Below are 13,400 nucleotides of genomic sequence, written 5' to 3'. Positions count from 1 at the left end.
GGGGACTTAATCCTTCCTGCAAGGCAGCATGAAACTACCTTCCTGAGAGCGTAATTAGCCAGCAAACCGGATTAAGATTTATTCATCAGTAAGGACTCAACTTCCTAAGCCATATGCCTCTCCCAGAATGGATGTCTGATCTGAGGAGTGCATGGTTTTCCTAAAGCTCCAGACAAAGGGGCTTGCCAGTACCCAGGCAGGGAAGGGAGTCTTCCTTAGAGCCCGGGCACCCTGTCCAGGGAAGGAATGTCGAGAGAAAGTTCCACGGGGAAGACGAGAAGACATTGTCAGTAATGACCTCTGGGAGTGAAGGGATGCTGCTTTCAAAAATCCTCCTTCTGAGAAGGTTTGCTTTCAGCCCTGATCTTCAAGAAAATACCCTAAATAGTATTAATATAAAACGAGAAGGCATGCTGACTCATTGCACAAGAATCTTCTAGAAGCTAGATACCACAGAATAACTATATGTTTTATAAAGCAGTGAGACTGAATTTTGAATTAAATGGAAAAACCCTGTCCATCTTCTCTGGGGACAGTCCAGTATCATTGGCACACACAGCAGCTGTGGGATGGTGTGTGCGCACGCTGCTGCTTTAATATAGGAAAAGTGGGGCTGCATGACCTTCAAAATGCCCATAATGAGCGGTTCCCTGTGCCGTGTTCTCTGCTGTGTTGGATGTTTGGAGTTTTCTTCTACACAGAATTGAGTTTTCCTTAAAAAGAAAGAAGAGAAAAGAAAAAGGAGAGGAGAGGAGAGGAAAGCGTAGAAAGAGGAGAGGAGAGGAGAGGAGAGGAGAGGAGAGGAGAGGAGAGGAGAGGAGAGGAGGGGAGAGGAGAGGAAAGCGTAGAAAGAGGAGAGGAGAGGAGAGGAGAGGCAAGGCGAGAAAAAAGCTGGGGGAATGGCAGAACCAACTAGAGTGAGTCAGTGACTTCACCTTGAAGTTCAGAAAGCTACTTAATGCACATGGCATCTCTTTCCCCCACTTACGTTCCTCTCTCTGTGTGTGTGTGTGTGTGCATTCATGCAAGTGCACATGTGCCATAGCACACACGTAGAGGTCTAAGGACAGCCTGGGGGATGTTTGACCTCTCCTTCCATGTTTTTTTGAGGCAGGGTTTCCCTTGTTTTTTGCTTTTTGCTGCTTTGTATGTGCCCATCTAGCTGGCTTCCGGGCTTCTGGATTCTCCTGGCTCTGCCTACCCCTGTTGTTCACAGATGCATCCGCCACTTGGTGCCCAACTTTACGTGGGTGCTGGAGAATTAAACTCAAGCCAGCAGGCTTACAAACAAGTGCCTTTAACCACTGGGATATCTCCCCATCCTATGACCTACCTTTTTATGACTTTTAAAAACTGCTTATTTCACATATCCTGAGGATATGACTACAACAGAAGGAAAGAGAGGGTGCCATTGTGGGGCATGGAGACAAGATCCTTAGCCAGGCTGTGCCTCAACTTCCTCATCAGTGAAACGGGAATGGAGCTCACACCTGCTTCCCAGACCACTGCATGGCTCATCTCTACCATCATAGCCCAACTTTCCTCTGGTACCTATGTGTCTTCACATTGTGGTCTCCTCTGGTACCTGTGTCCTATTAAAAATCCTAGCAGGGGGGCTGGAGGGATTGCCTAGCAGTTAAGGTGTTTGCCTGCAAAGCTAAAGGACCCAGGTTTGATTCCCCAGGGCACATGTTAGCCAGATGCACAAGGGGGTGCACATGTCTGGAGTTTGCAGTGGCTGGAGGCCCTGACGTGCCCATTCTCTCTCCCTCCCTCTTTCTCTGTCAAATAAGTAAATAAATAAAATAAAATATTAAATAAAAGTCCTAGCAGGGCTGGAGAGATGACATAGTGGTTAAGGTGCTTGCCTGCAAGGCCTAAGGACTCATGTTTGACACTCCAGATCCTACGTAAGCCAGACACACAAAGGTGAGGCAAGTGCAAGGTTACATATGCCCACTAGGTGGTGCAAGTGTCTGGAGTTTGATTACAGAGGCTGAGGACCTGGTGCACAAATTCTTTCTCTTTCTCTTAAAAAATAAATAAAAGCCTAGAAAAGGGACTGGGCAGATGGCTCCACGGTTAAAGGCACTTGCTGGCATGCAGGCTCAGGTTTGATTCCCCATACACAGGTAAACCAGATGCACAAAGTGGTGCATGCATGTGGAGTCTGCAGAGGCAAGAGGTGCTGGCATGCCCATTCATTCTCATTCCTCTTTCTCTCTCATTCTCTTTCTCTTCTCCCTCCAGCCCTCCCTTCTCCCCTCTCTATTCCTCTCTCAAATGAATACATACCATATATATACATATATATATATATATATATATATATATATATATATATATATATGGTATACACACACATATGAATATATATGTATATATATGTGTGTGTGTGTGTGTGTGTGTGTATTTTTTTGGTTTTTCGAGGTAGGGTCTCACTCTGGTCCAGGCTGACCTGTAATTAACTATGTAGTCTCAGGGTGGCCTCGAACTCATGGTGATCCTTCTACCTCTGCCTCCCAAGTGCTGGGATTAAAGGTGTGTGCCACCACGCCTGGCTATAAATACAAAGATTTTATTTATTTGCGAGAGAAAGAGGCAGAGAGAGAGAGGGAATGGGCACACCAGGATCTTCAGCCACTGCAGACAAACTCCAGATGCATGCAGCACCTTGTGCATCTGGCTTACGTGGAACCTGGGAAATCGATCCTGGGTCCCTTGGCTTTGCAGGCGAGCACTTTAACTGCTAAGTCATTCCTCCAGCCAGTACAAATATTATTTTTTAAATGTTTATTATCTGTTTGAGAAAGAGAGAGAGGGAGAAGGAGAGACAGAGCGAATGGGTATGCCAGGGCCTCTAGCCATGATAAATGAACTCCAGACACAGGTGCCCCTTTGTGCATCTGGCTTTATGTGGGTCCTGGAGAATCAAACCAGGGCCAGCACACCTTGCAAGCAAGTGCCTTTAATCACTGAGATAGCTCCCCAGCCCCAGATATTTTTTTAAATATTTTTTATTCATTTATTTGAGAGCGAAAGACAGAGAAAGAGGCAGATAGAGATAAGGAGAGAGAATGGACACGCCAGGGCCTCCAGCCACTGCAAACAAATTCCAGATGCGTGCGCCCCCTTGTGCATCTGGCTAACATGGGTCCTGGGGAGTTGAGCCTTGAACCGGGGTCATTAGGCTTCACAGGCAAGTGCTTAACCGCTAAGCCATCTCTCCAGCCCCCCAGTATTTTTTTTAACTCCTAGAAAGACAGTCACCATTGGATTAGGGGCCAGTGAACCCAACATGACCTCCTCTGAACTGGATGATATTGCAGGGAACCTGTTTCCAAGTCAAGCCATGTTCTTAAGTTCTGGAGGCCTTCATCATTTTTGTGAGGAACACAGTGCAACCCTTTAAGAAAAGAACTACACAGCTGTGCTCTCCCCTCCTCCCCTCCCCTCAGTGCACCCGACCTGCCTGGGTTTCCTCTGGCCCCCATGGAGGTTTGAGGCATGGTGTCTGAGAGGCCCGTGAGGCTTTCCCCAGGAACTGGCAGCTTCTAGATGTGTTTTTATTTTTTCTCTAAAAATTTTATTGGCAATTTTCATGCACGTGCATATGATGTATTTTAATCATACTCACCTCCCACTACTTTCTTTTGTCTCTCCTCCCCATCCTTCTTCCAGTGAACCCTTTCTAATTTCTAACTAGTCTCTCCATATTTACAAAAATAAATATTTGGGCTGGAGAGATGGCTTAGTGGTTAAGCACTTGCCTGTGAAGCCTAATGACCCCAGTTCAAGGCTTGATTCCCCAGGACCCACGTTAGCCAGATGCACAAGGGGGCACATGCATCTGGAGTTTGTTTGCAGTGGCTGGAGGCCCTGGCACGCCCATTCTCTCTCTCCCTCCCCCCACTTCTCTGTCTGTTGTTCTCAAATAAATAAATAAATAAATATTTGTATTTATTTATTTATTTAAGAGAAAAAGAGGCAGAGAGAGAGAGAATGGGCATGCCACGGCCTCTAGCCACTGTAAAAGAACTCCAAACGCATGTGCCACTTGTACATCTGGCTTACATGGGTCCTAGAGGATCAAATCGGGATCCTTTGGCTTTGCAGGCAAACACCTAAACTGCTAAGCCATCCCTCCAGCCCCCTCACCTTTGTTTTTGCTCTTCACCGTCATCCATGAGAACATGTTGATGAGCCCAAATACTGTGCAGGTCACAACAGCCACTGTGAGGTCCTGCATGCAGCAGCTCCTCCTTTGTGCCTAGGAGATAACTTTGCAAAGCACCCCCGCCCCCTGGTCTCTTGCTCTTATATCCTTTCTTCCATCTGGTCCACAGTGGTTCCTGAACCTTGGAGGTGCAATAGAGGTGTCTCACTTACTGCTGAACACACACACCACTGTAACAGCCTCTCAGCATTTTGATGAGTTTTGAGTCTCCCCAGTGGTCACCGCCATCTGGAAAGAGAAGCGTCTCTAACCAAAAGTGAGAGCAGCATTAATACATGGGCATTAACAGGAATATTTCGAGGGCAATTTTATGGTACAATATACCCAGCGAGCCAAATAACTGTAGTAGCTTCCTCCCTAGGGATTAGGACCTCCCATAGGCTTTTGATTAGGTTTTCAGTGCCAGGCATGAATTCCCTCCTATAGAGCAGGCCTAAAATCCTCAGAGAGCAGCTGTTTACCCCCGTAACAGTCATGCCACTATTACACCTGAGGGTACACTTTGGCTGGCTGGTTACACTGGATGTGGTTTTTGTGGTACTAAGTCTACATGCTTTGGTAGGGATTTTTTTTCTTGGTTGGTTTGTGTATTTTTTCTCATACATTGTTTTGAAACAAGGTCTTTGTTATAAACTCGTGATCCTCCTGCCTCAGCCTCCAGAGTTGAGAGTACAGATGTGTAACAGTATAACATGACTTACTCACATGGTTCTAACAACTGAAAACCCAGAGGCACAAGCAGGGAGTCAGAGGAAGTCTGGGCTGAGCAGGATCCCTCCATCTGGGAAGCGGAGAGGTCAGGCAGGAGCCTGCAGGGAACACAGCATGCCTGGGGTTGGAGAGCGGCTGGTCAGCTTAGGAGATGCCCGGATCTGAGGGAAGCCCTTGGGCATGGATTCTGGGAAGAGACGTGAGCAGCATCCGCGGATTGTCATCTACTGTGGCTTACCCAGCGGGAAACCTAGAAGTTGTTTGATTGACTGTTTGACCATCACTTTGATATGCCTTATTACCATGATGGCCAAACTGCTTATCATCTTGATAGTGAAGAGGTTTTTGTTGGTAACTATGCCTTAACAACAGGCAGCAACTAGAATTACCCCACTGGTGACTATCTCTCGCCTCAGGAAGGATAATTGGAAAAGACACCCCCTTGTTTGGGGAACTAGCAAAGCTCAGATCCCACCACCATTAACGCAGGTTGTTCAGTTGCATGTTATGGAAGCGAGGGCTGTGGAGCAGATCACATTCTTGCCTGTGCTTTGCCTTCTAGGAAATTCAGACATACTTAGGACTCACCTTTGTCGTCGAGCTGTCACCAGATTGATCCTGGTCGTCAAACCACACTTGTTTTGCTGCGTCTTGACATCTTATTCTTTCTGAAAATCTTACGTTATGTGTTTTTAAGCTTGAGTGATGTTTAAAGAATAGGTGAATAGAAATTTGAATAGATAAATGGGTAAATTGATTGCATGTTGGGTATATAAGCACCGGCATGTGTGCTTCTGTGTTTGAAAGGTGGATGTTCACATCAGTGAATCTCTGGGTTGGTGGGTAAGCGTTTGGATGGATGGGTGGGTTTTCTGGTTAATGGGAGGATGGGCATCTGGCAGAATGTTCAGATGGGTACACACATACCTGAGTATTTGATGTGTAGGTGACGTTTACCTAGATACTTACCTAGGTAATGTGCGTGTTGGGTGAATGTAAAGGTTTCAACCAGCTAGATGTGTAGGTCCATATATATTGGTATAAAAACATAGACAGAAGAGGGATTAAGTGGCTGTATGAATGGATAGGATATGGAGTGAGTATACAGACGGGTAGCAGGAGGAGGTAGATGAGAATTTGGATGAATGGATGGAAGACCTGCTGGCTAGTTATTCAGGCAGATGGGAAGGCATGCACACGTGCATGCATATGTAGATGGATGGAGAATAGGTGGGTGGGTGGATGGCATTTGGATGACTGGATATTTCTAGTGTGTGTATTTCCGGACACGGTGTTTCTCAGTATACAATATAAATGTGCTAAGGGTGAAATGGCATGTATAGAGCACTCTGTCAATGACTGGCCTGTGTCACACAGTCTAGCTTATGAGGAGGGGCATGCCTTTATCAGACTGAGAGGTCTCTGTTCTTCTTGTGAGCCTGCACTTACTAAGTGACCTTGAGCAATTCGCTAACTGCTCTGCACTTCAGCTTGGTCAAGTATGAAGTGACATAATAGCTATTCCAGAGGACTTCTGTGAGAACTACCAGGGCTGGTGAACTTCATGAGTAGATAGATACTGCTGTACTGCCTCCTGAAGTCCAGTGAGAGAGAGAAAATTCTTTCACCTAAGCGTGGCATGAAAGTCTTCTCCCCACTCCATCCCCCACACCTGACTGACCCAGCCAAGCTTCATACCCACCGTGTGACCAACAGCAGTTGCTAGAGGCACATGCAGTTTGCAGCAGATGAATCAGACTCCGTCCCAAGGGCTGGGACAAGGCCAGCTGCTTGAGTCACTGCTTGAGGAAAAGGAGGAGGAAGAAGCTGGGGGCTGCTGGGTCAGATCAGAGAGAGCGGATGCTCACACTGACAGGCAGTGGCTGGTGGGCACCTGTAACCTTACCTTAATGATGCAGAAAATGCACATTCAGTAGCTGAGTAGGTGTCCAGAGAGAGGGGAAGAGAAACGGTGTTCACTGTGATTGGGAACCAGAACAGAGCTGCTTGGTGAACTGGAATTGGGGTATGTTGATTTTCAAGTGTAGGTAGAAGATCTTAAGGGGTGGCGTGATTGGATTGGTGTGTTCAGGGCTCTGGAGAAAGGTCAGGGGTGCAAGCAGACCTGGGAAGCAGTGGTTGTACCTCAATCTTTGGAAACCTACAAGCCTTTTCAGTCAATCTAAAGTCGTACATCCATCTTTAGCAGCATTTCAATGACTACACGTCATGTGACCAAAACCAGTTGCAGAACTGAGTGTGGTGCAGTTGGCCATTGCAGGTCACGAGGCAAAACCTCCTCGGTGGGACCTTCGAGACTGCGATGGCTCTCTTTCCTCGTTGTGCCTAGGCTGGGCGGGCATCAGGAGTGGGCCACACCTCCCCCACCCTGCATCTGTTCTTTTGTGCTTCTTTTTTTGCTGGTCATCCCTCTGCTCTTTGGTGTGTCTACATTGGTGTGTCTACCTCCTAGGACCAGGCCGGGAGCTCACTCGCCCCCAGATTGCCAGACTGGCATTCTTATATGACCCTTAACTGACTATGCCCATGGCTGCCCCTCTCAACCCCGTACTGCTCTGCCCTGAGGACCAGTGAGTGAGATTATGGGGCCTGGGGCCCCCCTGAGGTGCTCCTCGGGCTTGCAATCAGACTCCTCTTGTCTTCCTCAGGCCAGCTGGAACTCCGGCTCAGACCCCCACTCTGTAGGGCAAGTGGGGAGGCTGCTTCCTCCTGCTCACTCACCCCTGGAGAGCCACGTAGCACCCTCACTATCCAGAGTCTCCAGTTCCGTATGGGTCACTCCTGGCTCCTTCCCTCCCGAGGTCATCCTGGAGCCTGTAGAGATCAGCCTGAGTATAAGCTGAGAGGAGCACAGCCCCAGGAGTATTTGGAGCTGAGGTGGCCTAGGACCCAGCAGGAGACGTGCCAGTGTCCCAGGCCGCAGCTGGCAGGGTCTGCCTGTGCCCAGAAGTGGTCCCTGAGAGGCAGAGGCTGGGCTTAGGTTCCCTGGGGATCCAGAGTCAGGCCACACTGGAGAGAATCCCACTTGCACCACTTCCTGGGTGTGTGACCTTTGGCAGGGCTCCAGCACCCCCTCTGAAATTGCACTGGGGTGAGTGGAGTGGGGATTGAGGGAAAATGACACAGTCTGGCCGGTGGGACTTGGGCCTAGAAGTTCCTCGCTGAATGCTAACTAGACATGTTCCCATTCTTCTTTCTGGAATTCCGGAACTGATAGCTCTTTGACTCCTGCTGGGAAATGTTGAAAAAGACTTAAAACAGCAAAAAGGAGTGACCTTTACCAAGGCTATTGACCATTGTTGGTGAGACAGAAGCCTTTGTTATATACGGGAAGCTGAGACTCGGGCTTTGGGGCTGATAGGGAAGGCAGACACTTGGGCGGTTAGTGGACTTTTCTTTCATTCCAGAGATGGCACTTTTTGGCAGTGTACAAAGTCCATTTCACTGGTCTCCCTGGCTTCAAGACAGCAAGTTTTCAGGGCTTGTGGACAGGACCCCAGTATTGACGGGCTTTCAGGGGAGGCAGAGCCAGGTGTGAGTCTCTCCTGCTCTCCTGTGGCAGGAACTGGAAGCTCCCACACATACCCAGCCTGTGGCCCTGCTCGGGAAAACTGGTAGCCAGACTTGCTGTGGAGCCAAGGTTTTCATTTTCTAGATCGCTGCAGTCCCCATCCACAAAGGAGCATCGTTCAGTACCTGCTGAGTCATCCCCAACACTCAAATCCCGCCCCCCGTGGCTCCAGCAGAGGCAGGAAGAGGGACCGCTGAGCCCTTCCTCTGACCGTCCCGTGTCCTTCCTTGCAGACATTGACGAGTGTGAGAATGACTACTACAACGGAGGCTGCGTCCACGACTGCATCAACATCCCAGGAAACTACCGCTGCACCTGTTTCGATGGCTTCATGCTGGCCCATGACGGCCACAACTGCTTGGGTAAGTGGTGCAGCTGTGCCCTGCCCTCTGGCTGGCTACGAGCTCTCGGTGCAGAGTGGCCGACTGTGGTAAAGCGTGTCCCTGTGGGCTGCAGTCACGCTGCTGTAACAAAATGCCACAGGTGGCGCGACCTCCATGACCGGCGTTTGTTTCTGCACTGTTTTGGAGACTGTAGGCCCAATATGAAGGTGCCAGCCTCTCTGCTTGGCTTGTGGATGCTGTCTGCTGTTGTGGGTATCTGCACTTAGTATTTCCTTTGTTTGCCCAATGGGCATGTCTGACATCTCCCTGGATCCTAGTCACCTCTTCTTTTAAGGACACTGCTAAATAGGAGTACACCCCCCCCAACACGTCCATTTAAAAGAAACATTTATTTATTTGAGAGAGAGAAAAAAATGAGAGAGAAGATGGGCACTCCAGGGCCTCTTGCCTCTGCAAACAAACTCCAGACACGTGCACCACTTTGTGTATCTGGCTTTCCATGGGTACTGGGGAATCAAACCCAGGCCATTAGATTTTGCAAGGAATTGCCTTTAACTACTGAGCCATCATCTCTTCAGCCCCACAACTCCATCTTTTAGGAATTTAATTATTTATTTAAACCCCTCTCTCCAAATATAGCCACATTTGGAGTATGAGTGGTTGAAATCTTTTAACATAGGAATTGTGAAGGACACAGTTCAGGCCGTAATCTGGTATGCCTCCAGTTGTCCATGGTTGAAATACACTTTCGCCAGTGATATAAAATTTATAAGCATAGTTCACTTTAGGTGACAGTGATTGGAGACATTCGGAAGCATGCAAGTCCTGCCGGCTGCTCCCACCGGCCTCTCTGCATCCAGGTCAGCTTGTTTCTGACCCTTGAGCATCAGGCGCACCGGACATTTTTGTGCGGCCTCAGTTTCTTCCCAGTTTCATTTCAGTCTTATAAGTGGCTAATCACCTGTGCGAGGTGCCTGGAGCTGCTGTAACAGGGACATAAGTTGAGTGCTTAAACAATAGCAATGAATCTTTTCACTTCCCAAAGCTAGGAATTCAAAATCAAGGCAGTGGCTGAACTGGCTACATCTGGAGACTGTGTTTCAGGCTTCCTGGCCTCTGGTCACCTCACGTTTTCCTTAGCTTGTAAATGGTATTTTCCATGTGTTTCCATGTTGTCTTAGCTCTGAGTGTCTCCATCTCTGTGTCCAGATTTCCCTTGCTTATAAAGACACCAGTTGTTTCAAATGAGGGCCCATCATGACCACTTGGTCTTAACCCAATAACCCAATCATCTGCCAAGACCATTTTCTTCAGGAAGTGCCTTTTCCACAAGCACTGGGGTTACAATTTCAGCCTCAGCCTCTCTGTGTGCATTCGTGTGCACATAAACAGGGATGTGCAAGCCAGAGGTTGAAATGGATATAGTTCTCACTTTCTCTCCAAGTTATGTTTTTTCAGTTATTGTGTGTGTGTGTGGTATGTATACATGTATGGGCATGTGTGTCATGTGAAGGCCAGAAGACAACCTTGGGGTTATCCTTGCCTTCCGTTTTGAATGAATATGAGACTGGCTGGCCTGCAAGTATCTGGAGACTCCTGACTCCGCCTCCCGTTGCCATAGGCACGTTGGAATGACTGGTGTGTGTACTATTTGCTTCGCAGAAGCTGTACGTGTTTCTGGGAATTTCAACTCCAGTTATCAGGTTTATATGGCAAGTGCTTTTAAGCACCAAGCTATCTCTCCAGCCCCCCGGGTCTCACTGAACGTAGAGCTCACCAGTTCATCTACACAAGCTAGCCAGCATTCCTTAGGAATCTACCTGTCTCTACCTCCCCAGCACTGGAATTAAAGGCGCACACCACTACTGCACCCAGCTTTCATGTGGCTGCTGGGGATCCAAAGTCATGTCCTTATGCTTGTACGGCACTGAGCCACCTCCCCAGCCCTACTTCAGCATGCCCTAAGGGGACACCAATCAGCCATTACAGAGGTGGTCCACAGTCTGTAATACAAGGGACAGCAGGACACCAGCAAAAGACATCTGGCTCTCAGAGGGGCTTTACCTGTCCCCAGCCCTCTTCTGCCAGTGGCTGCCAGGGCACAGCAGCTGGAGCTCAGAGGACAAGGGTGTGAGTCAGGCCAGATGGTGGCCAACATGCATTATGGACTTGCTAGAGTGTCTGGCCCTTGTCGGTGGAGGAAGGCTGGCCGGAGCAGCTGGTCGTGGGCTGCTGTGAGCAGTCACCACGGGAGCTGAGAAGCAGATCTGGCACGGTGCTCTCAACAGTTTGTTCCATTACTGGCAGCACGATCCCCCGGGCTCTAAACGAGGGTTCGTGTGTCGATACATCACCAGGGTGGTGCTCAATGGTCAACAGCAAACAGACATTATTGTTACTGTAGGTGACCCAGATACCACGTGTGAGCGCGGGCACGCGTGGACACACAGACGTGTGGAGGCATGTCTTTCTTTTATCACTCTCCCATGTTATTTCCTCGCTGCAGCAGAGTCTTGCTCTGAGATTGGAGCTCACTACTTTTCAGTTAGTCTGGCTGATATGTGATTCCTCCCTCACACTCCTCCTGCCTCTGCCTCCCCCTGCGCTGGAGGGGCTGGGGTAGGCAGCCATGCCGTTCTTTTACGTGCGTGCTGGGATCCAACTCGGGTCCTCATGCTTGTGCCGCAGACATGGCGAGCCACCTCCGCGCCTTCCTCCCCCGCCTGCAGCCATCTTTCTCCATTTGCTGTTTTTGTTGTTGTTTCTGCCATTAGAATGAAGAAGTGATTCTGGGCCTGAAACGTCCTTTCTTGTTTTCTGAAGTAGAACTGGAGGGTTGAAAGATCACTCTGTTGCTGTTCTTTTTGTTGTTGTTATTCACTTTTATTTATTTATTTATTTATTTATTTGAGAGTGACAGACAAAGAAAGAAAGAGGCAGAGAGAGAGAGAGAGAGAGAGAGAGAGAATGGGCGCGCCAGGGCCTCCAGCCACTGCAAACGAACTCCAGACGCGTGCGCCCCCTTGTGCATCTGGCTAACGTGGGTCCAGGGAATCAAGCCTTGAACCAGGGTCCTTAGGCTTCACAGGCAAGTGCTTAACCACTAAGCCATCTCTCCAGCCTGTTTTTGTTTTTTAACGGCCTTCCATGCAATGCTTTCTGAAAGGGCTAAGCAGACCTTCATGGTGCCCGCTGGCTTGTCGCCCAGGGGAGGGGGTTCAGCAGACCCACTCCTTCCCAGAGGTGTGTCAGCCTCAGAGCTCATGTCTGGTTTTGTTTAATCCATGTTGGGTCTCAGATGCCTGTTATGGGAAACAGATCTGTGAACATGTAATTATACCCCAAATAAGTGCCAAAACAGAGGTCTGGACAAGAGTTACTGAGTGCCAGAAGGGCCTGTGAGAAGCTACCCCTGGCTGCAGGGAAGATGGGGCGGAAGCGGGGGCACTGGCATCGCAAAGGAAGAAGCCCAGAGTGGGCGGAGGCTGCAGGCTGGACGCGGCCCATTTGAGCAGGGACAGCGGCGCCCTTGGCTAGGACCACACGGCTCTTACGGCGCCGCGCCCAGGGGAAGCACTGTCCCAGGTTACCTCTGACGCCTCCTCGGCCATCTGTGTTGCTCCGCCAGCTGAGCTGTGCCCCACTAGAAGCCAGCAGTGTTACCTGCAGGCTGGCGGGGTGGGCCCTGGAGATGGGGGGCTGCCCTGATAGAAGCAAAGGCGTTGACACACTGGCAGACCTGCACAGGGAAGAGTACAGAGCCAGCTGGGGAGCCAAGAGGACAGACTTAGGGTGCTGCCAGTCTGGAACTTAAATCCTGACTCTCCAGTTCCGAGCACTTTGGCCTTTGGCCAGTGTCTTCATCTCTTGGTGTCTCCCTTCCTCTCTATCCCATGGAATGCACAACCTCTACTTGGCAGGATCCAGTGAGGTTCAGTGAGATGGACGGACATGGATGGCGGGGGGCCTGGCAGCGAGCACTCAGATGAGCACCAGTTGATTTGCTCCCCGGCTTCCAGTTGAAATGTGTTGGTGTGGGCTAATTTGATGCCTCCCAGAACTCATGTGGCCAGAGCCCACTGTCTGTGCTTACTGGACTGCGTCTGTCACCCATCGCGCCCCTGCTGGCCTTGACTCTAACCTGTGGGGGGACTGACACCTGTGTGTCCACACCTCTGACCCTGCTAGGGCAGCCAGCCCCCATCTCCAGAGCCCACCCCACCGCACCCGCCTGCAGACAACAGCGAAGTTAAGTCTGTGTAGATCTTTGCGGCCATGACATCGTCTCCTCCGTGGATTCTTTTCACACTGATCAGTACAAAAGAACTGGGCACGACCCCCTCCACCTCCAAGCAGATTGCCGCTTCACAAGGCTGTAGCCAGCACATATGGGAGCGAAGAAAAGGGGCTCTCTGTGGACGAGCTGCCTGCAGCCCAGGGCAGACGCCTTCCTACAGACTTCTTTTGTTTGGTCTTTTTCCTCCTCAAAAGCAAACTCTGGCTCACAGAAGTCAGA

General features: G+C 49.6%; 1 protein-coding gene across 2 annotated transcripts in view; it reads left to right on the top strand.

Annotated features, from left to right (window-relative positions):
* The window catches only part of Scube1 (signal peptide, CUB domain and EGF like domain containing 1), a 142,271-nt gene that overhangs the window by 17,818 nt on the left and 111,053 nt on the right, over positions 1-13,400 (top strand). For both annotated transcript variants that reach the window (XM_045153424.1, XM_045153423.1), the window contains exon 3: positions 8,774-8,902. In XM_045153424.1, coding sequence (XP_045009359.1) covers positions 8,774-8,902 — 129 coding nt within the window. The remainder of the gene's footprint in view (positions 1-8,773; positions 8,903-13,400) is intronic.

The sequence above is a fragment of the Jaculus jaculus genome, chromosome 6, assembly GCF_020740685.1.
Source record: "Jaculus jaculus isolate mJacJac1 chromosome 6, mJacJac1.mat.Y.cur, whole genome shotgun sequence".
Classification (NCBI taxonomy): domain Eukaryota; kingdom Metazoa; phylum Chordata; class Mammalia; order Rodentia; family Dipodidae; genus Jaculus; species Jaculus jaculus.
This window is presented reverse-complemented; position numbering and strand designations above follow the sequence as displayed.